At 44.7% G+C, this 27038-nt stretch overlaps 1 protein-coding gene across 2 annotated transcripts; it reads left to right on the forward strand.

Annotated features, from left to right (window-relative positions):
- Positions 1-374: 374 nt before the first annotated feature.
- On the forward strand, positions 375-24535 carry LOC115133538 (arf-GAP with coiled-coil, ANK repeat and PH domain-containing protein 1-like). 2 transcript variants are annotated; one of them, XM_029666824.2, is made up of 23 exons: positions 376-980; positions 3628-3685; positions 5162-5281; positions 5472-5525; positions 5721-5779; positions 5953-6136; positions 6655-6699; positions 6877-6972; positions 9956-10030; positions 10466-10578; positions 10908-10959; positions 11107-11207; positions 11447-11558; positions 11680-11888; positions 11973-12042; positions 13218-13312; positions 16131-16327; positions 20921-20971; positions 21048-21226; positions 21330-21439; positions 21513-21623; positions 21702-21763; positions 23685-24535. In XM_029666824.2, exons 1-23 carry the CDS (start codon positions 928-930, stop codon positions 23780-23782), a joined length of 2304 nt encoding a protein of 767 aa, XP_029522684.1. In that variant the 5' UTR covers positions 376-927; the 3' UTR covers positions 23783-24535. The 2 variants fall into 2 exon arrangements, with proteins under 2 accessions (XP_029522685.1, XP_029522684.1); XM_029666825.2 differs by lacking the exon at positions 9956-10030 and having other exon boundaries at positions 375-980.
- The last annotated feature ends 2503 nt before the right edge of the window (positions 24536-27038 follow it).

A 27038-nucleotide genomic window follows, 5' to 3' on the forward strand; every position in this document is an offset into this window, starting at 1 on the left:
AGCTTTTTTAAGCAGTAAAATTATATATTTGCAGCCTGAATAGAGGATACTTAATTTAGCCGGTAGACGGGTGACACGAGTGTATTACCACCCACTATCGGCTGCCTAAGCTAACTATGAATATGACTAAAAATTGATGCAACCACATGGTTATAATCAGTGCCTCTTAGAATGAATGTAAGCCTAATATTCGACTTATTTTAACTCCAAAATTGCCATTTCTAGCCTATTTAATCATATCCCCTTCTTTTGAACAACTTCCCTACCACCACAACACTGCAAGAACTGTCTTTTTTGCTGTTAGGTTAGTGCAATGGCACTTGCATACCCGGAAATAGTGTGAGGGGGAGGACCAAGGCATCAAGCGAGAGAGATCGAGATATTTTTTTCGTTAGTGTGCCAGTCTAGTCACCCCGGGGTCCTCGAGGGAAATGCTGTATGTTTACAAATTATTTTATTGATGTTGGATTTTTTACGGTGAAAGAATCTAAACTGTCGAGAAACTGTTGGGATTTTTTTTCTTCATTTTCCTGACTCAAGCGCGCACGAGAGCAAGAGCGAAGTGGAACAACTGACCTATAATAAATTCATCGATTGCAGTTATTTGGTTACTAAGTTATTCTAATCAATACGTAATAACCTGTTGTTCCAAGAAGAGAAAGGCGCGATTCACTGATACCCAATGTCATGATTTAATATCGAGAAGAATAGAATTCAAGACAACACAAGTTATTTATTGAAAAACCTAAAAACAATGCAATATACGTTCAATATGTAAATATTATATTTGGAGTATTGCTTGTTGGGGGACAACGTCACCAAAAGGAGCTTATCTATTTTCTCAAGCACTCTCTCCCATGTCACATTCAACATCAATAGAAATAGTTGCGGTTGTGTTATTGTTGTAATTTGTGTCAAAACCGAAGGATGACTGTCAAACTGGATTTTGAAGAGTGTCTCAAAGACTCCCCCCGATTCAGGTATGTAATGATTAACCCTTGAATAATATTTTTAATGACTTGGGGCAACAGTTTACATAAACTACAGGCATTATTCATGCAGTCACATTATTAGCATTGTCAAGTGAGAGCTAATTTGTAAATGCTGCATAAATGTATGTAGCCTACTTACTGCCGGCAAATTACAGATTTATTCAAGGTTGCCTATGTAGGCCTACTGTATGTTTTTGCAGTCAATTATTTAGATAGTTTCAAAACGGTTACATGTACACACAGGGCATCCTCCCTAACAGTGAGGAAATAGAGTAGTGCTACAAATGTTTTGGCTCAAAGTTACCTGTGCAATGTCAATAGATGCTGAGCATTGGCAGTGTGTCACACCATTCTAGTTGCACCAGCACAACCAGAGGATGCACTTGTCAAATTACAAAGTGTCAGTCCTGCAGATGGTTTGGGGCCATGCCTCTTGCTTGGGGCCAGATTTGTCACTGCCATGAATGAAATGAGTCTGGGCATTAACATGAGGGATGAGACACTACCTTTTCTCATTAATGGGGTTGGCTTTGTGTGTCGGAATAAAATAGTGAATTTATACAACTTTGTTGATTGTTGTAAGCAGAGCTCTAAATGAACCTTTTCATTGGTAGCACTGGTGGTCTCCACTTTAAAATGTTAGTTTAAACAAATACGATACAAATGTAACAACGGCTGCATCGGACATACAACACAAACATAACAAATGTGTTTGCGCCCAATGGCACAAATATAATTTTGCCATTCGGTGCACTGGTGCTATCAAATCAACATTCCAGGTCATATGCGACCAAGATGGTTGCAAGCCGAGGTTGTAAGTCAATGTGCGAATGCCACACATCAACCTTGGAGTTCTGCTTGGCTTAATAATCTCTTTGAGAGTCAATATATTTTTTTTTAAAAATGTAAACTCTAAAAGGAACACAATTTGAAGCCAAAAGGGAAGTGGATTTTGTGTTGGGTTTGAAAGTAGCTAATAAAATAGTTTTGTTGCATTGGGTGTGTTTTGCCTCCCTTTTTTGTCTGGGAGATTAGGAGTAACTGTGGTAATAAACGTCTCTCTCTTTCTCCCTTTCTCTGTCTCTTTGTCTTTGCTGTATTATCATTTCTTAATTCTTGTTTGATTAACCTTGTAAGTGGTGAAAGAGCTCCTAACTCTCTCTCTTCCTCTCTCCTCCCTTCCTCCCCATCTAGCTCTCTCTCTCTCCTCCCTCTTTCTTGGCTCATGGTCTATCTGGGAGGCACACAGTGTTGGAAAGTTTGACTTGCTGTGGCAGTCAGTGGTGCAAGTTGCAGCGGTGAGGTCTCGTGTTTGACCAAGAACAGCGAGAGGGAGAAGGTTTTAGATGTAGTTTGAACTGAATGTGCCAGAGGTAGGCCTTCAGACACACACACACACACACACACACACACACACACACACACACACACACACACACACACACACACAGCTAGTGTGAAAGGGAGTAGAGGGTGATGTTAAGAGGAAACAGGCTTTGAAAGAGAAGAAAAGAGACCGAGAGACATATCAGTGAAAGAAGGATCGAAGAGAGAGGGACTTCTCAGGAAAGAGGCATTGAAAGAGGAAAAGTGAGAGGCTACTACAGTACACATACAGACATAGAGGCCGAGTACTTGGGGTAGCACGTCAAACCAATGCCTCCTGTTGCTAGGTAATCATGGGGGTGGGCTGGGGTTGTGGAGTGGAACATGAGGTGAGAGATACTGAGGTGATAAATAGGAGGCAGGAAGTGTGTTTTTTGGGGGTGGATCATTGCAGAAACTTGGTCTCGCTCTCTCTCTCAGGCACACTTACTCATGCACGTTCACACACACAGATATGCATTCCTTTTTATCACCATACAAACACAGGCGTGAACACACACACACACACATACACACACACACAGAGTAATGATTACAATGTGTGTGTGTAATGACACAGGCTTTGTTCCAACCTCATCAATTATATTTTCCACCAAACCTTTGGCAGTCCTGTTTGTATTGGTACCCCTGTCACGCTGGGCTAGGCGATTTGAATATGAATGATACTGAGCTGACCGACCCAAGACCTGCAGCCACTGTCTCTACTTCACCGCCGGCAGACAAACAGGCACTGTCTGTTCCATTTCTCTCTCTCTCTGTCGTAACTCTGTTTCTCAGCATCTCCTTCTCTCTCTTTTTGTCTTTTTTCTCTGTCAGTATCACTCTGTCTTTAGTGGAAGGCAACGGAAACCACACTGTAAGGCTGTTGATGTGAAAGACAGACAGAGGAGAGGAGATACTGACTCATAGACAAACAGTCACAACAGCCACAATCTCCTTCCACTGGCCTTCTTACAGGCTTGAACCATGTATACTAGATCCCATGTGAAGCATCGAGTGTACTGCTTGAACAATGTATACTACATCCCATGCGAAGCATCGAGTGTACTGCTTGAACTCTCATGATGTCTGATATTACAGCCCCAAAGATGTATTGGAGCCACAGACATTTTTACTGTAGATATACTAACATTGTGCCACAAGTTCAACAATCAGACCAGTATGGTTTTGCTCAAGCAGGGTGTGGATAAATGGGAAAATACCATCTGCCTAAGTGATGTGGCGATGTATATGTCTATGTTTCATCCAGGGCCGCCATTGAAGTGGTGGAAGGAGATGTCTGTGAATTGGAAACGCGATTAGAGAAGGTGAGCGACAGTGAAACACACACACACTCATACACACTTCTTTTTCTATCCTCATGGGGACCTAAAATTGATTTCCATTCTAAATCCTTTTTGCCTTAAGCCTATTATTATTATTTATTTTTTTACCTTTTATTTAACTAGGAAAGTCAGTTAAGAACATATTCTTATTTTCAATGACGGCCTAGGAACAGTGGGTTAACTGCCTTGTTCAGGGGCAGAAGGACAGATATTTACCTTGTCAGTTCGGTGATTCGGTCTTGCAACCTTTTGGTTACTAGTCCAACACTCTAACCACTAGGCTACTTGCTGCCCCAATACCTAACCCCTGAGCTTAAAAAAGCCTTTGTCCTCATGGGGATGGTGGAAATATCCCCACAAGGGAGAAATTGTCTTGTTTTACTATCCTTGTGGGGACTTTTGGGGATTTCAGGTCCCCCACAAGGATAGAAGAACAAGACACACACACCTCCCCACTTTTTGCTACTATGCTCCGAGTATCAAAGCTCTCGATATGAGCATAACACCACTTCTACAGTATAAACATGCCCAGCCATCCACACAGTAGAGTGTAGATAGTAGTTGGACTGGGTCCGTTTTTGTGAACATCCCTTTTCTCTGAATATTGACTATGAACTGAGGGAGACATGGTGGTGTTTTACCTGCGTTGTAGGGAATGAACTTTACTGCTGCTTCCCCAATCTATTGTCACCAGACGAAAATGGAACTTGATCACACTCTCCTTTCAATCAATTGATATTCCTAATTCCCTAAAGGGTTTGGTGCGCATAACATTTTCAGATGCATACTTTGGTCATTAAAGTTCAGAGTCTTGAGAGTCAAATCAAACTTTATTAGTTACATGCGCTGAATACAGCAAGTGTAGACTTTACCGGGGAATGCTTACAAGCCCTTAACCAACAGTGCAGTTCAAGAAGAAGAAAATATTTACCAAGTAGGCTAAAGTAAAAACTAATAAGAAAATGTAACACAATAACGAGGCTATATACAGGGGGCACCGGTACCGAGTCAGTGTGCGGGGGTACAGGCCAGTTGAGGTAATCTCTACATGTAGCTGGGGGCGAAGTGACCATGCATAGGTAACAAACAACCACCGAGTAGCAGCAGTGTACAAAAGGGAGCGGGGGTTGGGGGGGTCAATGTAAATTGTCCGGTGGCGATTTTATGAATTGTTCAGTCTTATGGCTTGGGGGTAGAAGCTGTTGAGGAGCCTTAGACTTGGCACTCCGGTACTGCTTGCCGTGCAGTAGCAGAAAAAACAGTCTCTGACAATTTTATGGGCTTACCTCTGACACCGCCTATTATATAGGTCCTGGATGGCAGGAAGCTTGGCCCCAGTGATGTACTGGGTTCGCACTACCCTCTGTAGCGCCTTACGCTCAGATGCCTTACGCTCATTTAGCATTGTATAGTATCCATGTTGTGTTGTACCTTGACACCTGTTGTTGTGTTGTGTAGCTGGTGAAGCAGTGCCACTCCATGCTAGAGGCTGGCAGGGCCTACTGTCAGACCAGCAAGAGCTTTGTCACAGGGCTCAAAGAGCTGGGCCATCACTGTTCTGGGGACAACATGATGGGGGTGAGTCTATAGAGATTCTGGGTAATACACTCTAAGCACTGATTTGGAATCATTGTAGAAGGAACCTAACTGTACAGGTCATATTACTCATAGTAAATTATTATGAAGGGAAGTGAAAGTTCCGTTCTATTGTTTTCAGTCATAGAAAAAAAAGTTATACTGACTAATTCAATGTTCTTTTCTCATCCAGGAGTGTTTGGAGAAATTCTCCAAGAAGCTGGCAGTGATTCTGGAAGCTCAGGGGGTGAGTTGGACTCCTCTATTGTGCATCACTAGCTTTCAACGTTAGTTACTGTAGCAACCACTATTACATGTCAGGTGTCTGAGTAGCTCTTTCTCTTTCTTTGTCTCTCTCTTTCTCTGCCTCTCTCTTTCTTTCTCTTGTCTCTTTCTCTCTCTCTCGCTCTCTCTCTCTCCTTTCACTCTCTTTTTCTCATAGGAAGTGATTGAAAGCACACAGAAGTCGGTGAAGTTGAAGTTGCTGAGTTTTGTGAAAGAGTGAGTGAGTCTGGCACTCCTTTCTCATTCAGTCCTCTTTGCCCAAACTACTACCATACACTGCTTTCACAACGAATCCAGTCCCACCCACCTCTGGTCTGAAAGGGCCACTCCCTAGCATTCAGTTATGCCTTATCCCTCCCTCCCTCCCGCTCCCTCTTCCCTTCTCCCAGGGACGTGCGTCGGTTCAAGGATGTGCGTAAGGAGTTTGAGCGGGGTAGTGAGAGTCTGGAGGCAGCATTGGGGAGGAACGCTCAGGCCCCCCGGGGAAAACAGCACGAGGTAGAAGAGGTCAGCCATGCCCTCCTCAACGCCCGCAAGACCTTCCGCTCCGGAGCCCTCGACTACGTACTGCAGGTGAGGGCATCTAAGGTGGATGGATTGAGGGAGATGGAGGGGTGAGTGTTTGCCTGTGCATACACACTGGCATGGCTGTAGAAACATGCTTTAATTGACTCCCCCAAATGCATTTTCAGCATGTTAGTTTGACTTTGAATTGATTTTGAGTGGTTTGCTTTAAATTTCATTACAGGCCAGTATTGAAACGATCAGTTCTAGACTGGAGTCTTTCTCATTCCACAGCTGGCTGGCTTTTTGAGAACATGGACACTACTCAAAGGCCTCAAACAGAATGCTAGATCTTTTACACATAACAGATGTCAGGACCAGGCCATATTTCTAACAAAATAATTCATAAAATATGCAACGGCACCTATGTTTAGGGACATGTGTTTTGCTGTGGTGAATGATAACAACATTGCCTGAGGGTTTCCCTGTATAGAAGGCTGGTCACTATTAATACCCAGAGGTTTCGTACTAGCTGCAGTCATAACCACACCCATGTTCTGTTCCCTCCTGTTCACAAACTCTCCTAGATCAATGTCATCGAGGCCAAGAAGAAGACCGACATCCTGATGGCGGTGAGTTTCGTCATGTTATCGTTGGGAGTGTTGTAAAATGTTGCATGGTTAAGCTCACATGTGGGTGTCTAATCATTTGTTTACTTGAGCAGTTGTTGAGTTCTCTTTATGCTTGCATGTATTGTTTAGCATGTAGTTGGTTGTATGACAACGCTTTGCCCTGTGTTCTTCTGTCAGATGGTGTCTATGATGGATGCCCAGTCTCAGTTCTTCCAGCAAGGTCACCAGTCCCTCTCGGAGCTGGACGACTACCGCCGCACCCTGAGTGAAGAGGTAACAAGAACATGTGAAGGAATGAGAGGGAGGGTGGGAGATAAGTGTGTTGGAGGAACCAAATTCATAGACGGAGGAAGAGATCTGTTCAAGTACGTTGTTCAGATTTTGAAATTAGGGAACACAGCAAGGGAGAGAGAGTGGGGTAAAAAATAGTTTATGAGAGTGAGTGGAAGAGAAGAGGGGATGAATTGATCTCCTCTTAGATGAACGGTGGAAAAGGTTTATTATAATAGTCGATTCCATTGATTAATTAGCACACGAGTCCTAGCAATGAGCTCCAGAGGGATGAGGAAGTCACAAGGTGACGTCCCTCTCATCGTGACAGGAAACCGTGTGGGCACCGTCAACAGGAAACATTTCACATGACTGAGAAAGTTTGTGCTTGCATGCGTGTGTGTGTGTGTGTGTGTGAGAGCACGTGCATGCGTGTTTTCATCTAGTCAAACAGTAACGTTAGTGCCACGCTGGAATAGCACTTTAGCATAACTGGAAGAGCTGCCATACATGGAGCTCTAGACCTGAAGTCAACAGTAGACTAAAACTAACAGGAAGGTTAGTCAGAGAGAAGCTTTAAACCGGAAAGCAAGTCACCTTTCACTGGAGCATTAAGGCCACAAAGACTGTTTTAACTCTTCCTGCTGTTACAGGAAATGGCAAAAGAGTGAGAGGCAGAATGAGAGAGAGAAAGAACAAGAAGGCAAGAAAATGTAAAAAAAAGTACCTGCAGAAGGTGCTTAAAGACTGCTGGATTGACTGATATAAATATATTTTTATTTTATTATTATTATTTTTACAAAGATGACCAGTTTACAGAGGAGTATAAAGTGCAGTGATGTGTCCTATAAAGAGCATTGATGGCAAGTCTGATGGCTGAATGGTAAAGAACATCTATTTGCTCAAGAGCACCCTTACCTGCCGATCTATAAATTACGTCTCCGTAATCTAGCATGGGTAGGATGGTCATCTGAATCAGGGTTAGTTTGGCAGCTGGGGTGTAACACAAAATTCGGGGAGGGGCCAGCTGAGTACAAGACTGTATCATCTGCATATAAATGGATGAGATAGCTTCCTACTGCCTGAGCTATGTTGTTGATGTAAATTAAGAGCGTGGGGCCTAGGATTGAGCTTTGGGGTACTCCCTTGGTGATGGGCAGTGGCTGAGACAGCAGATGTTCTGACGTAATGCACTGCACTCTTTGAGAGAGGTAGTTAGCAAACCAGGCCAAAGACCCCTCAGAGACACCAATGCTCCTTAACCGGCCCACAAGAATGGAATGGTCTACCGGATCAAAAGCTTTGTCCAAGTCAATAAAAATAGCAGAACAACATTGCTTTGAATCAAGGGCAATGGTGACATCATCCATAACCTGAGCAGAAACCAGATTGCATACCAGAGAGAATACTATAGACATTAAGAAAGCCAGTCAGTTGATTATTGACAAGTTTTTCCAACACTTTTGATAAACAGGGCAAAATAGAAATTGACCTATAACAGTTAGGATCAGCTTGATCTCCCCCTTTAAATAAAAGACACACCATGGCTGCCTTCCAAGCAATGGGAACCTCCCCAGAGAGGAGAGACAGGCTGAAAAGGTTAGAGATATGCTTAGCGATTATAGGGGCTACAATCTAAATCATATGACCCAGATGTTTTTTGGGGGTCAAGTGTAAGGAGCTCCTTTAGCACCTCAGACTCAGTGACTGCCTGCAAGGAGAAACTTTGTAGCGGGGCAGGAGAAAATCATCAGGGCTATTCGCATTAAAAGGGGTGGGAGATGAGGAAAAGTTGGACGGACAACGAGGCATGGCGGAGTCAAATAGGAATCTCGACTTAATGAAGTGGTAATTAAAGAGCTCAGCCATGTGCTCCTTGTCAGTAACAACCACATCATCAACATGAAGGGAAAGCTGTGAGGAGGAGGGTTTATTCATCAGGTCTTTAACCGTTTTCTAGAACGTCTTGGGGTTAGACCCACAGAGAGAGAACTGCTCCTTAAAGTAACTAACTTTGGCCTTCCGGATAGCCTGAATGCACTTATTTCTCATTTGCCCGAACGACAGTATGCGTTTGCCGAGCCTTTCACCAAATGGAATTCTTGAGGTGGAGTAACTCTGCCAGATCATGGTCGAACCCGGGCCTGAACCTGTATTTAATTCTCATTATCTTTATGGGGGCATGTTTGTTAATAATACCACTGAAAATATTAAAAAAGAATGTCCAAGTGTCTTCGACAGAGGGGATCAAGCTGGTTCTTTACCAATTTACAGACGCCAGGTCATGAAGGAAGGCTTGCTCATTAAAGTTTTTTAGCAAGCTTCTATGACAAATCAGGACAGATCATTTCACTGAGCAGCCATTACGAACACAGGCTGTAAAACAGTGATCACTAAGGTCATTACAGAAAACACCAGTCTGATACCTGTCAGGATTATTTGTGAGGATAACATCAAGGAGAGTAGCTTTTTGTCGATGTTTGGAGTCATACCTTGTGGGATTGGTAATAATCTGAGAAAGATTTAGGGAGTCCTGAAACCTTAGTGAGAGAGGGAGAAAGTAAAGCTACTATAGGAAGCTGCTTGAGGTTTTTCCTCGATCCTCCATGCAGAAACAGGTATTTGGGACAGGTTCAGCACTTCCTCCTTCCTGTTTCACCAAGAGGATGAAGTCTCTAGTGATGGACTCCCTGACATCTAGCTAAAAGCTGTCCAAGCCAGAAGTCCTTAATCTCCTAGCCTGATTTTCCTCAACAGTTTCTACATTCATCTCTAAAACTACAAAAAAAACATACACTGTTCCAGTATACTGTGTACATTATTCTCTATATTTTGTTCCCTGGCCGAACTGGCCTATCATGCTGCACTGCCGTGTGTGATATAGGATAATGTGCATCATTTGAAACATATTGTATACTGTGTTTATAAAAAAATCTTTTTAAATTTTTGTGCCCGACTCTCTCTCTTTTTTTAATCTCATACACAGCACACTCAACTAGTGTTGAATTCCGCCAGGGAGAAGAGAGACATGGAACAGAGACACGAGGCCATTAAGAAAAAGGTGAACACTGCTGGATCCAAACTAAACACAGGCCACCAAGTTGGCTGCCGTGTTATTACACTAGAAGCAAATGTGTTTTGTAACTAAACCAAGACAGACCACAACCTGTCGTTTCCAATGGGAACAAATGAGGGCAGAACAAGCAAGGAGGTGGGCAGAGCCAAACACGAGCTAGCGCGATCCAATTGGTGCGTTCTAGCATGCATCTGCATATTTCCCTTCGGGAATGCCACCTCTGTGAAATGAGTGTGGGCAATTCTCCTTTGCAAACCATCTAACAATGTAATTTTGTTTTTGCAAAGGGTAAGTCTACAAAATGTTCTTTTCGACTTAGCTTGGTGGTCTACTGGCATCACTGCATGACAATGATATTTACTATTATCCCTTCCCTTCCCTACAGTAATGTTTCTGGTTGTGTTTATGTTGTGTTGGCAGGATGTGTCCTATGATAACTCCTTAATGGATTTCTGTGCTGATGCCGCCAACGGTATTGCCATGGAGGGCTACCTGTATAAGAGAGCTAGCAATGCCTTCAAGACCTGGAGCAGGTATGTTACCCCACCACACATTCTCTCTACTGCATGTTGTTCTCTCTCTCTTTCTCTGCCTTTCTCTCTCTCTCTGATATTTAAAGGCTATAGCCTAGGAAGCAGAGGAGGCTGCAGAGGGGGACGGCTTATAGAAAGGGCTGGAGTGGTGTCAACCACATAGAACCACGTTTGATACCATTCTATTGACTCTATTCAAGGCATTAATATGAGCCGGCCTCCCCTCAGCAGCCTCCACTGGTAGGAAGGTGATGGGTAGAATCATGATATATCTAATGATTGCATTATTTATTCTCATCTCCTTTTGATCTCCTGTCTCACGACGGTAGGCGCTGGTTCTCCATTCAGAAAAATCAACTGGTCTATCAGAAGAAATTCAAGGTGCATTTTTGAAAGCCACTGCTTTACTTTTCAATGCATTATTTTATAGCAATCCATGCAGAGACAACGTTAATGACGTTCACACACACCCACCCACCCACACACACACACACACACCCAGCCTGACCGTGTCCTTCTTTCTCTCAGGATCAGCCCACAGTAGTGATTGAGGATCTGCGTCTTTGTACAGTGAAGGTCTGCGTTGACAACGAGAGACGATTCTGCTTCGAGGTGGTCTCTCCATCCAAGTGAGTCTACAGCTGTGTGTGTGTGGTGGGGGGGTATATACAGGGAAACTAGGGATGTGTGTGTTGATGTTGCTTTAGATATTTGTTTAGGGTATTTGTTTAGTGTTAACATAGTGATTTTGTGTGTGTGTGTCAGTATATACAGGGAAAGTAGGGATGTGTGTGTTGATGTTGCTTTAGATATTTGTTTAGGGTATTAGTTTAGTGTTAACATAGTGATTTTGTGTGTGTGTGTGTAGGAGCTGTCTGTTACAGGCAGACTCCGAGCGCCAGCAGCAGGGCTGGATCAGTGCTGTCCAGAACAGCATTGCTTCAGCCTTCCAGGAACGCAGAGAAGACCCACACTGTCCCGTGAGAAAACATACAAACATTATTCATTCTGAACAAATGTGTTTCAGAAGCAGGTTTGTAGGTCATTGTCTACACAAAGTTTGTTTGTGTGTGTACATCTCTCACTCTTTCTCTCACATAGAGGGAACATTGCAGCTCTGTGTCGGGAGGCAGCCCAGGAGGAGGAGGGCTGTGTGGGGAGCAGGAGAAGACGGGGGGCCGCGAGGCTCTGGAGGAGGTCCAGGCCATCCCGGGGAACATGCAGTGCTGCGACTGTGGAGAGCCCGGTCCAGACTGGGCCTCTATCAACCTGGGGATCACCCTCTGCATCGTCTGCTCGGGGATACACAGGTACACACACACACACACACACACACACTCAAGCAAACACACACACACAAACTAAAATGTAACTACCTTATATCCTTCTGACAGGAGTCTGGGTGTCCATTTCTCCAAAGTACGCTCCCTCACCCTGGACTCCTGGGAACCAGAGCTGGTCCGGGTAAGAATACATCCACTACGCTACCTTTGGATGCATCTCAATAATGTAGCATTACTAGACTAATGTCAAGGGGGGTTACTGTACAGTCGTGGCCAAACGTTTTGAGAATTACACAAATATTAATTTCTACAAAGTGTCTTTAGATATTTTTGTCAGATGTTACTATGGAATACTGAAGTATAATTACAAGCATTTCACAAGTGTCAAAGGCTTTTATTGACAATTGCATGAAGTTGATGCAAAGAGTCAATATTTGCAGCGTTGACCCTTCTTTTTCAAGACCTCTGCAATCCGCCCTGGCATGCTGTCAATTAACTTCTGGGCCACATCCTGACTGATGGCAGCCCATTCTTGCATAATCAATGCTTGGAGTTTATCAGAATTTGTGTGGTTTTATTTTTTCCGGATGTAGCAAACAATAGGAAAGGGGATTCATCAGAGAAAATGACTTTACCCCAGTCCTAAACAGTCCAATCCCTGTACCTTTTCCAGAATATTAGTCTGTCCCTGATGTTTTTCCTGGAGAGAAGTGACTTCTTTGCTGCCCTTCTTGACACCAGGCCATCCTCCCAAAATTTTTGCCTTACTGTGCATGCAGATGCACTCACAGCTGCCTGCTGCCATTCCTGAGCAAGCTCTGTACTGGTGGTTCCCCGATCCCGCAGCTGAATCAACTTTAGGAGACGGTCCTGGCGCTTGCTGTACTTTCTTGGGCGCCCTGAAGCCTTCTTCACAACAATTGATCCGCCCTCCTTTTGAAGCTTCCAGTCTGTTATTCGAACTCAATCAGCATGACAGATTGATCTCCAGCCTTGTCCTCGTCAACACTCACACCTGTGTTAACGAGAGAATCACTGACATGATGTCAGCTGGTCCTTTTGTGGCAGGGCTGAAATGCAGTGGAAATGTTTTTAGGGGATTCAGTACATTTGCATGGCAAAGAGGGACTTTGCAATTCATCTGATCACTCTTCATAACATTCTGGAGTATATGCAAATTGCCATCATACAAACTGAGGCAGCAGACTTTGAAAATGTATTTTTGTGTCATTCTCAAAACTTTTGACCACGACTGTACATGCATTGAAACTCTATGTAGAAATGTATATACTTTCTTTATTCAATAAAAGCACAACTGACGTGTGTGTTTATCCTCCCTGCCTTGCTGTCCTGTAGTTGATGTGTGAGTTGGGAAACACAGCCATCAACAGGATCTACGAGGGGCGAATTGATGAGATCACCATCAAGAAACCCCACCCGTCCAGTCCAAGGTATCTCACTCCCCACTCTCATTTTCATGAGTCATCACTTTTTATTAATCTCACAGTCAAGATGTAATAGCGTTGCCGTGTGATTTCATTGCAGGTTTATGAAGGATAATGGAACAGAACGTACAGATAGAAATATATTGTGTAGACCAGACAAGATTCTGTATTGTCTATATACTGTGGAGTAGTTCTATACTTTACATTTCTATCTGCAACTTTCAAAACATTATAAAAAGTTCTGTTGAATCCCCAGGTATAAGAATCCCCCTTTTATCTCCTTCTGGTGTCATTAACATGAAACTGCAGGGAGATGTTTTACAAGTTTTCCTTATTACACTTTAAATGCATACTGCTAAAATGTAAACTATACTTTTTCTTTGCTCAATATGCCAACATTCTATCTTTAAGTACACTACATGACCAAAAGTATGTAGACACCTGCTACTCGAAGATCTCATTCCAAAATCATGGGTATTAATATGGAGTTGGTTCCCCCTTTGCTGCTTGCTTCCATTCAGCTGTTAGTGAGGACGGGCACTGACTTATGTATTATACAGTGCAGGAAAGTATTCTGACACCTTGACTTTTTCCACATTTTGTTACGTTATAGACTTATTTTAAAATGGATAACATACATGCTTTCCTCATCAATCTACACACAATACCCCATAATGAATGACAAAACAAAAACAGGGTTTTTAGATTTTTCTTTGCAAATATATTACAAATAAAAAACAGACCTTATTTATGTAAATATTCAGACCCTTTGCTATGAAACTTGAAATTGAGCTCAAGTGCATCCTATTTCATTGATGATCCTTGAGATGATTCGACAACTTGATTAGTGTTTTGATAAATTAAATTGATTGGATATGATTTGGAAAGGCACACACTGTCTTTTATTTTTATTTTATTTTTTATTATTATATATATTTTTTAACCTTTATATAACTAGGCAAGTCAGTTAAGAACATATTCTTATTTACAATGACCTATCCCGGCCAAACCCTAACCCGGACAACTGTGCACCGCCCTATAGGACTCCCAATCACGGCCGGTTGATACAGCCTGGGATCGAACCAGGGTTTGTAGTGACCCCTCTACCACTGAGATGCAGTGCCTTAGACCATTGCGCCACTCGGGAGCCCTGTCTATATAAGCTTCCACAGTTGACAGTGCAAAAACCAAGCCATGAGGTTGAAGGAATTGTCTAGAAAGCTCAGAGACAGTATTGTCTCGAAACACCGATCTGGGTAAGGGCACCAAAAATATTCTACAGCTTTGAAGGTTCCCAAGAACACAGTGATCTCCATCACTCTTAAATGGAAGAAGTTTGGAACCACCAACTCTTCCTAGAGCTGGCTGCCTGGCCATACTGAGCAATCAGGGGAGAAGGGTCATTGTCAGGGAGGTGAATGGTCACTCTGACAGTGTCCCTCTGTGGAGCTGGGAGAACCTTCCAGAAGGACGACAACTCTCGGCAGCAGTCCACATATCAAGCCTTTATGGTAGAGTGGCCAGACGGAAGCCACTCTTCAGTAAAAGGCACATGCAGCCCACTTGGAGTTTGCCAAAAGGCACCTAAAGGACTCCCAGACCATGAGAAACACGATTCTCTGGTCTGATGAAACCAAGATTAAACTCTTTGGCCTGAATGCCAAGTGTCCCATCTGGGGGAAACCTGGCACCATCCATGAAGCATGGTGGTGGCAGCATCATGCTGTGGGGATGTTTTTCAGCGGCACGGACTTTGAGACTAGTCAGGATTGAGGCAAAGATGAACGGAGCAAAGCACAGAGAGATCCTTGATGAAAACCTGCTCCAAAGTGATCAGGTCCTCAGACTGGGGCGAAGGTTCACCTTCCAACAGGACAAGGACCATATGCACACAGCCAAGACAATGCAGGAGTGACTTCAGGACACGTTTCGAACATCTCTGGAGAGACTTGAAATTAGCTGTGCAGCGACGCTCCCCATCCAACCTGACAGAGCTTGAGAGGATCTGCAGAGAAGAATGGGAAAAACTTACCAAATACAGGTGTGCCAAGCTTGAAGCGTCATACCCAACAATACTCGAGGCTGTAATCGGTGCCTAAGGTGCTTCAACAAAGTACTGAGTAAAGGGTCTGAATACTTATGTAAATGTGATATTTCAGTATTTATTTGTTAAATTTGGCAAAATTTCTAAAAGCCTGTTTTTGCTTTGTAATAATGGGGTATTGAGTGTAGATAGTCCCCCCCCCCCATCTGTTAAATCTATTTTAGAATAAGGCAGTAACAAAATCTGGAAAAGTTAAGGGGTCTGAACATTTTCCGAAGGCACTGTATCTGACTTCCTCTTTTCCTCTCTTCTGCTGCACCCCAGACAGGAAGTGACACAGGTACATGACGATGGCTGTGGTTTGTGCCGTAACATGACAATGACTGTGGTTTGTGTCGTAACTAAACTGTCCCCCAGAAATGTGCTGTGCAACTGCATGGCTTTGTGTATGTGTTCTGGATGTAAAGTAGAATGCAGTCAACCATGTTGTAATACAGTACAAGGAGGGCTGGCTTGTCAAATTGAATTGAACTGAATTGCTGTGTTATAATATGATGGTTTGTTAATGTGCATTACTGTATATGAAATTAATTTGATTTGATATATTGTTTTAATCAAATTGCATTAATGATCTGACACTCTCCTGCCTTCCTTTTTTTAATATCTATCCATCTCTCTCGTTCTCCATCTCTCTATCCCCCTTCTCTCTCTTTCTCCATCTCTCTCGTTCTCCATCTCTCTCTTTCTCCATCTTTCTCTCTCTCTCTATTGCTCTCTCAGGGGTGATAAGGAGTCGTGGATTCGTTCTAAGTACGTGGAGAAGAAGTTCATCCAGAAGCTCCCAGAGACGGGACGTAAAGCTCCCCTGCGGCGCTCCAGCGCCCGGAGGAACAGGGCTAACACCCAGGAGAGGCCAGCCGGGTCGCGACCCCCACTCAAACCCAAACCCACCCGGGCCACCCTGCCACGACTCGCAGGTACTGGACAGGACATACACGCTCATCTGATTCGCACTATAGGACCAAACCGAGCAGACCTGTACCAGGCTGGCCTTGTTAAGCATTACATTACAACTGATCAGGTATTCAAATCAATGGCATGTCTGCTTCCTATAAAAGAGATGTTGTTGTTCTTTTCGCTGTCTGCTGATGGACTGGTTGGTGTTGAAGTGATATAAGTCCTGATCCAGTACAAATGTGGTGCTGTGGGTTATTTGTCCAAGGGATAGATAAGAGGATAGATACCAACGACAGAAATTCCACAACTTATCAAGCTAGGAAGGAATTTATGTCAAATATTCACACAATGTTGAGCCTCACTGCACCTAAACATTTACATTTAAGTCATTTAGCAGACGCTCTTATCCAGAGCGACTTACAAATTGGTGCATTCACCTTATGACATCCAGTGGAGCAGCCACTTTACAATAGTGCATCTAAATCTTTTAAGGGGGTGAGAAGGATTACTTTATCCTATCCTAGGTATTCCTTAAAGAGGTGGGGTTTCAGGTGTCTCCGGAAGGTGGTGATTGACTCCGCTGTCCTGGCGTCGTGAGGGAGTTTGTTCCACCATTGGGGGGCCAGAGCAGCGAACAGTTTTGACTGGGCTGAGCGGGAACTGTACTTCCTCAGTGGTAGGGAGGCGAGCAGGCCAGAGGTGGATGAACGCAGTGCCCTTGTTTGGGTGTAGGGCCTGATCAGAGCCTGGAGGTACTGAGGTGCCGTTCCCCTCACAGCTCCGTAGGCAAGCACCATGGTCTTGTAGCGGATGCGAGCTTCAACTGGAAGCCAGTGGAGAGAGCGGAGGAGCGGGGTGACGTGAGAGAACTTGGGAAGGTTGAACACCAGACGGGCTGCGGCGTTCTGGATGAGTTGTAGGGGATTAATGGCACAGGCAGGGAGCCCAGCCAACAGCGAGTTGCAGTAATCCAGACGGGAGATGACAAGTGCCTGGATTAGGACCTGCGCCGCTTCCTGTGTGAGGCAGGGTCGTACTCTGCGGATGTTGTAGAGCATGAACCTACAGGAACGGGCCACCGCCTTGATGTTAGTTGAGAACGACAGGGTGTTGTCCAGGATCACGCCAAGGTTCTTAGCGCTCTGGGAGGAGGACACAGTGGAGTTGTCAACCGTGATGGCGAGATCATGGAACGGGCAGTCCTTCCCCGGGAGGAAGAGCAGCTCCGTCTTGCCGAGGTTCAGCTTGAGGTGGTGATCCGTCATCCACACTGATATGTCTGCCAGACATGCAGAGATGCGATTCGCCACCTGGTCATCAGAAGGGGGAAAGGAGAAGATTAATTGTGTGTCGTCTGCATAGCAATGATAGGAGAGACCATGTTAGGTTATGACAGAGCCAAGTGACTTGGTGTATAGCGAGAATAGGAGAGGGCCTAGAACAGAGCACTGGGGGACACCAGTGGTGAGAGCACGTGGTGAGGAGACGGATTCTCGCCACGCCACCTGTCAGGTAGGACGCAATCCAAGCGTGGGCCGCGCCGGAGATGCCCAACTCGGAGAGGGTGGAGAGGAGGATCTGATGGTTCACAGTATATCGAAGGCAGCCGATAGGTCTAGAAGGATGAGAGCAGAGGAGAGAGAGTTAGCTTTAGCAGTGCGGAGCGCCTCCGTGATACAGAGAAGAGCAGTCTCATTTGAATGACTAGTCTTGAAACCTGACTGATTTGGATCAAGAAGGTCATTCTGAGAGAGATAGCGGGAGAGCTGGCCAAGGACGGCACGTTCAAGAGTTTTGGAGAGAAAAGAAAGAAGGGATACTGGTCTGTAGTTGTTGACATCGGAGGGATCGAGTGTAGGTTTTTTCAGAAGGGGTGCAACTCTCGCTCTCTTGAAGACGGAAGGGACGTAGCCAGCGGTCAGGGATGAGTTGATGAGCGAGGTGAGGTAAGGGAGAAGGTCTCCGGAAATGGTCTGGAGAAGAGAGGAGGGGATAGGGTCAAGCGGGCAGGTTGTTGGGCGGCCGGCCGTCACAAGACGCGAGATTTCATCTGGAGAGAGAGGGGAGAAAGAGGTCAGAGCACAGGGTAGGGCAGTGTGAGCAGAACCAGCGGTGTCGTTTGACTTAGCAAACGAGGATCGGATGTCGTCGACCTTCTTTTCAAAATGGTTGACGAAGTCATCTGCAGAGAGGGAGGAGGGGGGGGAGGATTCAGGAGGGAGGAGAAGGTGGCAAAGAGCTTCCTAGGGTTAGAGGCAGATGCTTGGAATTTAGAGTGGTAGAAAGTGGCTTTAGCAGCAGCGACAGAAGAGGAAAATGTAGAGAGGAGGGAGTGAAAGGATGCCAGGTCCGCAGGGAGGCGAGTTTTCCTCCATTTCCGCTCGGCTGCCCGGAGCCCTGTTCTGTGAGCTCGCAATGAGTCGTCGAGCCACAGAGCGGGAGGGGAGGACCGAGCCGGCCTGGAGGATAGGGGACATAGAGAGTCAAAGGATGCAGAAAGGGAGGAGAGGAGGGTTGAGGAGGTAGAATCAGGAGATAGGTTGGAGAAGGTTTGAGCAGAGGGAAGAGATGATAGGATGGAAGAGGAGAGAGTAGCGGGGGAGAGAGAGCGAAGGTTGGGACGGCGTGATACCATCCGAGTAGGGGCAGTGTGGGAAGTGTTGGATGAGAGCGAGAGGGAAAAGGATACAAGGTAGTGGTCGGAGACTTGGAGGGGAGTTGCAATGAGGTTAGTGGAAGAACAGCATCTAGTAAAGATGAGGTCGAGCGTATTGCCTGCCTTGTGAGTAGGGGGGGGAAGGTGAGAGGGAGAGGTCAAAAGAGGAGAGGAGAGGAGTGGAAAGAAGGAGGCAGAGAGGAATGAGTCAAAGGTAGACGTGGGGAGGTTAAAGTCGCCCAGAACTGTGAGAGGTGAGCCGTCCTCAGGAAAGGAGCTTATCAAGGCATCAAGCTCATTGATGAACTCTCCGAGGGAACCTGGAGGGCGATAAATGATAAGGATGTTAAGCTTGAAAGGGCTGGTAACTGTGACAGCATGGAATTCAAAGGAGGCGATAGACAGATGGGTAAGGGGAGAAAGAGAGAATGACCACTTGGGAGAGATGAGGATCCCGGTGCCACCACCCTGCTGACCAGAAGCTCTCGGGGTGTGCGAGAACACGTGGGCGGACGAAGAGAGAGCAGTAGGAGTAGCAGTGTTATCTGTGGTGATCCATGTTTCCGTCAGTGCCAAGAAGTCGAGGGACTGGAGGGAGGCATAGGCTGAGATGAACTCTGCCTTGTTGGCCGCAGATCGGCAGTTCCAGAGGCTACCGGAGACCTGGAACTCCACGTGGGTCGTGCGCGCTGGGACCACCAGATTAGGGTGGCCGCGGCCACGCGGTGTGGAGCGTTTGTATGGTCTGTGCAGAGAGGAGAGAACAGGGATAGACAGACACATAGTTGACAGGCTACAGAAAAGGCTACGCTAATGCAAAGGAGATTGGAATGACAAGTGGACTACACGTCTCGAATGTTCAGAAAGTTGAGTTTACGTAGCAAGAATCTTATTGACTAAAATGATTAAAAATTATACAGTACTGCTGAAGTAGGCTAGCTGGCAGTGGCTGCGTTATTGACTTTGTAGGCTAGCTGGCAGTGGCTGCGTTGTCGATTCGGGGGCTAGCTGGCTAGCTAGCAGTGTTGATTACGTTACGTTGCGTTAAAAGAACGACAATAGCTGGCTAGGTAACCTAGAAAATCGCTCTAGACTACACAATTATCTTTGATACAGAGACGGCTATGTAGCTAGCTATGTAGCTAGCTACGATCAAACAAATCAAACCGTTGTACTGTAATGAAATGAAATGAAAATGTGATACTACCTGTGGAGCGAGGCGGAATGCGACCGGGTTGTTAAGTTCTATTCGGTAGACGTTGGCTAGCTGTTGGCTAGCTAGCAGTGTCTCCTACGTTAAGGACGACAAATAGCTGGCTAGCTAACCTCGGTAAATTAAGATAATCACTCTAAAACTACACACTCTAAACTACACAATTATCTTGGATACGAAGACAGCAAAGACAACTATGTAGCTAGCTAACACTACACTAATCAAGTCGTTCAGTTGAGGGTAATAGTTACTACAGTGCTGCTATACGGTAGACGGTGGACGTTAGCTAGCTGGCTAGCTGCTGGGCAGATAGCAGTGTAGGCTACGTTAGGACGACGAAATACGATAATTACGCAATTATCTTTGATACAAAGACGGCTATGTAGCTAGCTAAGAAGAAATTGCTAAGATTAGACAAATCAAACCGTTGTACTATAATGAAATGTAATGAAATGTAATGAAAAGTTATACTACCTGCAGACCGAGGTGCGTATGCGACTGCTCGCTCCAACCCGGAAGTACTGTCTAACACACACACACACACACACACACACACACACACACACACACACACACACACACACACACATCATCATCCATAAACCTGGTGACACAGTAAAAAGCGGTAAGCTTGGTGCATTGTTGTAGTGTGTGTATTGTTATAGTCAGCAGGATAAACCTGTCATCTTGTGGCCTGTTGCTATACTGAAGGAATATCATGTGACGCTCTCTCTCTCCCCTCAGGGCTCAATCAGAGTGACCTTGTCCAAGAGAACAATACGGGCATTCACAAAGGTGACACAAACACACACAGAGACGGCCCACCCCACACACACACACACGCACTAAACCCCCTGTCATCCCTCCACAGATGATGAAGATGACGCAGAGGAGGACCTGTCTGGTCTTCATCCCGGGGCGTTGTTATATCGGTCTGCAGCGCTGCAGCATTTCCCTGTCATGGCCGACGCCCTGGCCCACGGAGCTGACGTCAACTGGGTCAACACAGCCGAGGAGTCCAGCACCCCACTCCTACAGGCCGTCACCGCGGTGAGGAGAGCGAGAGAGAGTGTTTATAAGAGAGCAAGCAGGTTTGTGTGAATGTATCGGTTTGTGCGTATATGCTCACCTGCCCTCTGACCCGTCTCTCCAGAACTCCTTGGCAGCGTGTGAGTTCCTGCTACAGAACGGTGCCAATGTCAACACAGCAGACAGCAACAGGAGAGGACCTCTACACCACGCCACTATACTGGGACACACTGGGTAGGATGGACACACACATGAGCACACATACGCACGCACACACACACGCACTAACCTGGTCCCCATCTCCCAGGCTTGTGTGTCTGTTCCTGAAGCGAGGGGCGGACTACAACGCCAGAGACAACAACCAGAAAGACCCCATTACTATCGCCGTGGAGACAGCCAACGCTGACATTGTCACCCTGTGAGTATAAACTTCAGTTGATTTGTTGACACTTGAAGGGTTGATTGATTTTCTCACGACTCTGCTTTCTCCTGACAGGCTGCGAATTGCCAAGATGAACAAGGAGATGCGGGAGATGGATGGAGCCTTTGGCCAATCAGGTCACTCGGGGGGACAGGGTGTGGGCGGGACAGGGAGTGGGATGGGCCAAACCAGGAAGGGACTTCAGGCCTTGAAGAACCAACTGAGTGGATGGGCACTAGGGGGGCAGAATGAGTAGAGAGAGGTGGACTGGCATCGTAATTGAGGAGAGAACAGATAGGGAGGAGGGGTACCTCCGAGGTGCGTAGGCTACTCGTCTAACAGTTCCCAGTAAGTTGTGAGGTAACATTAAAATAGATTCGATTTTTTTTTTTTTTACATTAAAGTCAAGCATGATGTTCAAGTTATGTTTTGATTGCTTTCTGGAATCATTGCTGGACCCTTCCTAGAGTGCTGTCAGAAGGAATCTGGACAAATAAGAGGTTAGGGGGAACGTTCTTGTAACTTATATGGGGAACGTTCCTGGAACTGAGAGTTGTTAACTGGATTACTGGGTAGGGACCATTTGCTGTATCTCCAAAAAGGGAGTAGAGTGAATGCAGTTTGAGTAGAGGGATAACTCGAATACAGGGTAAATGTATGGACAAGAGGCTTCTATACTGTAGTATTTCTGTATGTTGAAAGAGGCAACCATTTTGGGAATATAATACTAAAGGGAAAAACTGGGAAAAGGAGAGAACATTCCTTAGAAGAGGAACGAGGGACGTTTAAAGGGAGTGTTTATGTATGCACACCACGAGAGAGTCCACGTTGCACTTTGATGTAGAATGAATGAATGCCGTTAGTCATCCTGCACTTTACAGCCCATATAAGCTCAATGTAGATCAGTGTATGATAGCACTGGGCATTGGCCATGTTTAACATGTATTTATACACCTATATATAAGTGTAGAGTTCTATATGGACTTATGTGTGAATGTATTGTATGATAGCACAGGATGCTGCTTGAAAAAGAATGAATCTGATTGTTAGTGTTGTCTCATCGTGTACATTTTACGCACTTTGCCTAAGTCCAACAACCAATGGTATTTTCACTTGAGGGTTTTTCCATTATACAACTGTATGTTCCCCCAGGCTTGCTTTAACCTTTTCAAACGGGCTCTGTGGTCACACCTAAGGGGTTACTATTGTGTTTGACCGGTTTCAAATGCACACTGCCACCGTTTAAGCGTGACTTTTGTTTGAGAATTAGAACTTGGTGCTGAGAACATGAAGATGTATAGAAAGTAATGAGCCACTCTGTCCATTGTAGTTCGGTGTTTTCCAAACAGTGGCTCAGGGCCCACTGGTGGGTTATTTTTGTGGCCAGTCTTAGGCTGCTGGTCAAGCCTGGGTCGTGGCTGTTATAATCATGTTTGTGTCTATCTGGACAATGAACAATGCACCATGTTTAAACATTTGGGAACCACTGGTCTGAGCCCATCAGCTAGCCAGTAGGCCTAGCTGATGCAACCAATTTGGGCTGGAACAGTGGACTCTCAATGGGTAGAGCTGTAATATTTTTTTGCGGTGTTGTATGCGAAAGAGGGTGGACCATCCATTCCTCCATAGCCAAACTGCCAAGTCTGTTCCAAGTTATTTACTCCAGTACTGTCACAATAACACCCTATTTCAAATCCCGGTTTGAAGTATCCTAACTCAAATAATTTGTCTGGCTCTGGAGGACTGAGGTTGTGAGGCTCATGTAATGTCTATACTCGGAAATGCTTCATTTGTCTTGTCAGTCTCTGATGTGCAGTGCTTTCTCGTTGTTGTTTTGTGAGCCTTTGTGTTTGTCCAATGAGGCGACTGCCTGCTCTGCGCTGCTTGCACAGTGTGTCCCTTGATGCCAACCTCCTTGCAGCGCTACAGGTAAACAGTGTGTGCGCGTGCGTCCGCGTGTATGCATGCGTGTTTTATAGGAGGAGCCTAATGTCGGAAAATTGTAAATGTCTAAATCCTCTTTTCCTGAATTTTCATCCTATGTCTTGTTTTTCTAAGGTGATGAAACGTACCAGGACATCTTCAGGGACTTCTCTCACATGGCATCTAACAACCCGGAGAAACTCAAACGCCGCAGCACAGACTTTAAAACTTGACCTTTTACTCAACAGCTGTTTCTTTTGTATGCTGTTGTTACGCTGTTTTCCTTTCTTTTTTGTTGTTGTCACACACACACGCCCGACACAGACAAACACACACACACACACGCCCGACACAGACAAACACACACACACACACACGCCCAACACAGACAAACACACACACACACACATTTGCTGGCCACCTGCTCTGCGTTAGGTCATTGCTCAGCTGGTGATTACTTTAGTAGCGGCTCCGGTCCAACAGTAATGTCTTTGTGTTTGGCTGCCAGAGGAGAACACTCCGGCTTAGTGGCTACATGAGACACTTGTTGAAGGAGATAGAAGATGTACAGCCTAATAATGACGGCTGATACAGTAATAACCTCCCATTGAATTACTTATTTCCTCATTTCATTTGGCTAACCGTAGTCTAGCGGAGCGACCCGACACAATTCTCGTCTCGTTGACTCGACTGTAAGGCTCGGTTTCCCACAACTACCGTTGAACAAAAAAAATGCAACTTTAATAGCTGTGTTGCTTTCTGTCGATCCTCCTCAATGTGCTGTTGTGACAGAAAGAAAAGGAGGGATATGTTTGAAGCAAAGGGTAAAACTGTTGTATGTGCTCTTGTACTTGTCTTCATAATTTTGGATGTGATGTTGTTTCTTTGTATATCATGTTGGGTTTTTTTTTTTGGGGGGGGGGTCTATTGACTGCGTGAGGTACAAGAGATGTGTTTCTTGCGGAAAATTAAAATACCCAAGTTAATTTCCGTTTCTGTGTAAAGTCATTCAGTGGACCTAGATATGCTGGGTGTGTTTAAGCGGTAAGTCGAGCGAAGTCGAGTAGACGAAAATAGCGAGTGAAGTGGGGGGGAGGTGTATCTGCGACAGCCAAAAGCAAGGCTCAGATCAACATGGCAATGTCAACAAAGCTGCTATATAAAATGTTTTCTTTATAAATGTAAAAAAAAAAACTTTTCTATACCCCCATATCACACACTCACAAACTGAAAACGTAACATATGTACAATTAATTGGTTAATAGAGAAAGGTCTCAAATATTCCTTTCATTTGTGTCCCCTGCAGCTTGACAATTGACGCAGTTGGTTCCTGTTTAAGTCACGTCTTCGGCCATGTTTGCATGGGTATAAGTACAAATGTGATTTAATTTGTTTATTTTTTTCAAGCCTAAGTGGACAACTACTTTTATGTTTTGTGTACCAGTCCTTAAATGTCTTTGACTGGATATCATTTTCCTGTACATTGTATTGCGGTAAATGGGGTTAATTTACCAGGACCCAGGACCACCTATAGTTTCCAAATCCACAGAGTTTACAACCAGGGGAGCATCGCTGCTTATTCTGCAGCCCTTAAAGAGTAGCCATCGGGTACGTTTTTCAAAAGGGACATACATATTGCACCTTACATAATTACCTGTACATTGTGTTGCAGTAAAAGGGGAGTCGATACTGCAATATTCATTTTAGACAGATGGGTTATATTTACACAAATACATGTGCCACAATGGAACACTGGCAGTTTACAGTAAAACTGAATTGTAGTTGAGTTTCCATAAGATATAAGAACATTTCATTGAATTTGGTACAATTTTCACAAGTGTGTGGTACATTTTCACAACTAAGCACAGAAATGTAAACAGATTATCAAAATGGCTCCCGTTTCAAAACTAAGCACATTTTTAATTGACTAAATACAACAAACAAATTCAAAAAGGTACTTGTTCACTGCACCAAATAATTCACATCCTGCATATGCTGTATAAGGACAATAACACTGTAAGACTGACATATTTCTCAAAATGCTCACAAACTGCCATTGGATACAAATGATAAAAAATAAAAAATGGTTTCCCCCCAAAAATGTGTATGTCAAGTTATAGTCACATAACTGTATGAAAAATATTTGATAAACTCAGCAAAAAAAGAAACATTCTCTCACTGTCAACTGTGTTTATTTTCAGCAAACTTAACATGTGTAAATATTTGTGAGAACATAAGATTCAACAACTGAGACATAAACTGAACAAGTTCCACAGACATGTGACTAACAGATATGTAATAATTTGTCCCTGAACAAAAGGGGGGTCAAAATCAAAAGAAACAGTATCTGGTGTGGCCACCAGCTGCATTAAGTACTGCAGTGCATCTCCTTCTCATGGACTGCACCAGATTTGCCAGTTCTTGCTGTGAGATGTTACCCCACTCTTCCACCAAGGCACCTGCAAGTTCCCAGACATTTCTGGGGGGAATGGCCCTGGCCCTCACCCTCCTATCCAACAGGTCCCAGACGTGCTCAATGGAATTGAGATTCGGGCTCTTCGCTGGCCATGGCAGAACACTGACATTCCTGTCTTGCAGGAAATCATGCACAGAACAAGCTGTATTGCTGGTGGCATTGTCATGCTGGAGGGTCATGTTAGGATGAACCTGCAGGAAGGGTACCACGAGGGAGGAGGATGTCTACCCTGTAACGCACAGCGTTGAGATTGCCTGCAACGACAACAAGCTCAGTCCGATGATGCTGTGACACACCGCCCCAGACAATGACGGACCCTCTACCTCCAAAGCGATCCCACTCCAGAGTACAAGCCTCGGTGTAGCGCTCATTCAAATTGCATCCAAAATAGATAATCCTGTTTTTTTCTATCTTTATTTAACTGGACAAGCCAGTTAAGAACAAATTCTTAGTTACAATGACGGCCTACACCTGTTCAATATTGATATAGGCAGCCGTTGGAAAGTATTCAGACCCCTTGACCCTTTCCACATTTTGTTACATTACAGCCTTATTCTAAAATGGATTAAATACAAAAAAATCCTCAGCAGTCTACACACAATACCCCATAATAACAAAGTGTAAACAGGTTTTTTGACATTTGAGCAAAATTTTACAAATAAATGCAGGCCCTTTGCTATAAGACTCGAAATTGAGCTCAGGTGCATCCTGTTTCCAATGATCATCCTTGAGATGTTTCTACAACTTGATTGGAGTCCACCAGTGTTACCACTGGTGGACTCAATCAAGTTGTAGAAACATCTCAATTCAATTGTTTGGACATGATTTGCAAAGGCACACACCTGTCTATATAAGGTCCCACAGTTACAGTGCATGTCAGAGCAAAAACCAAGCCATGAGGATTGAAGGAATTGTCCGTAGAGCTCAGAGACAGGATTGTGTTGAGGCACAGATCTTGGGAAGGGTACCAAAATAGTTATGCAGCATTGAAGGTCCCCAAGAACACAGTGACC

Source organism: Oncorhynchus nerka, linkage group LG8, assembly GCF_034236695.1.
Source record: "Oncorhynchus nerka isolate Pitt River linkage group LG8, Oner_Uvic_2.0, whole genome shotgun sequence".
In the NCBI taxonomy this organism is placed as follows: domain Eukaryota; kingdom Metazoa; phylum Chordata; class Actinopteri; order Salmoniformes; family Salmonidae; genus Oncorhynchus; species Oncorhynchus nerka.

Bases quoted from the DNA above. Each gene is read 5' to 3' on its own strand.
- LOC115133538 (XM_029666824.2), top strand. From the start codon at position 928: ATGACTGTCAAACTGGATTTTGAAGAGTGTCTCAAAGACTCCCCCCGA. The intron at 3,686-5,161 runs GTGAGCGACAGT...TGTGTTGTGTAG, and splicing joins TGGAAACGCGATTAGAGAAG to CTGGTGAAGCAGTGCCACTC. The intron at 6,973-9,955 runs GTAACAAGAACA...TCTCATACACAG, and splicing joins GCCGCACCCTGAGTGAAGAG to CACACTCAACTAGTGTTGAA.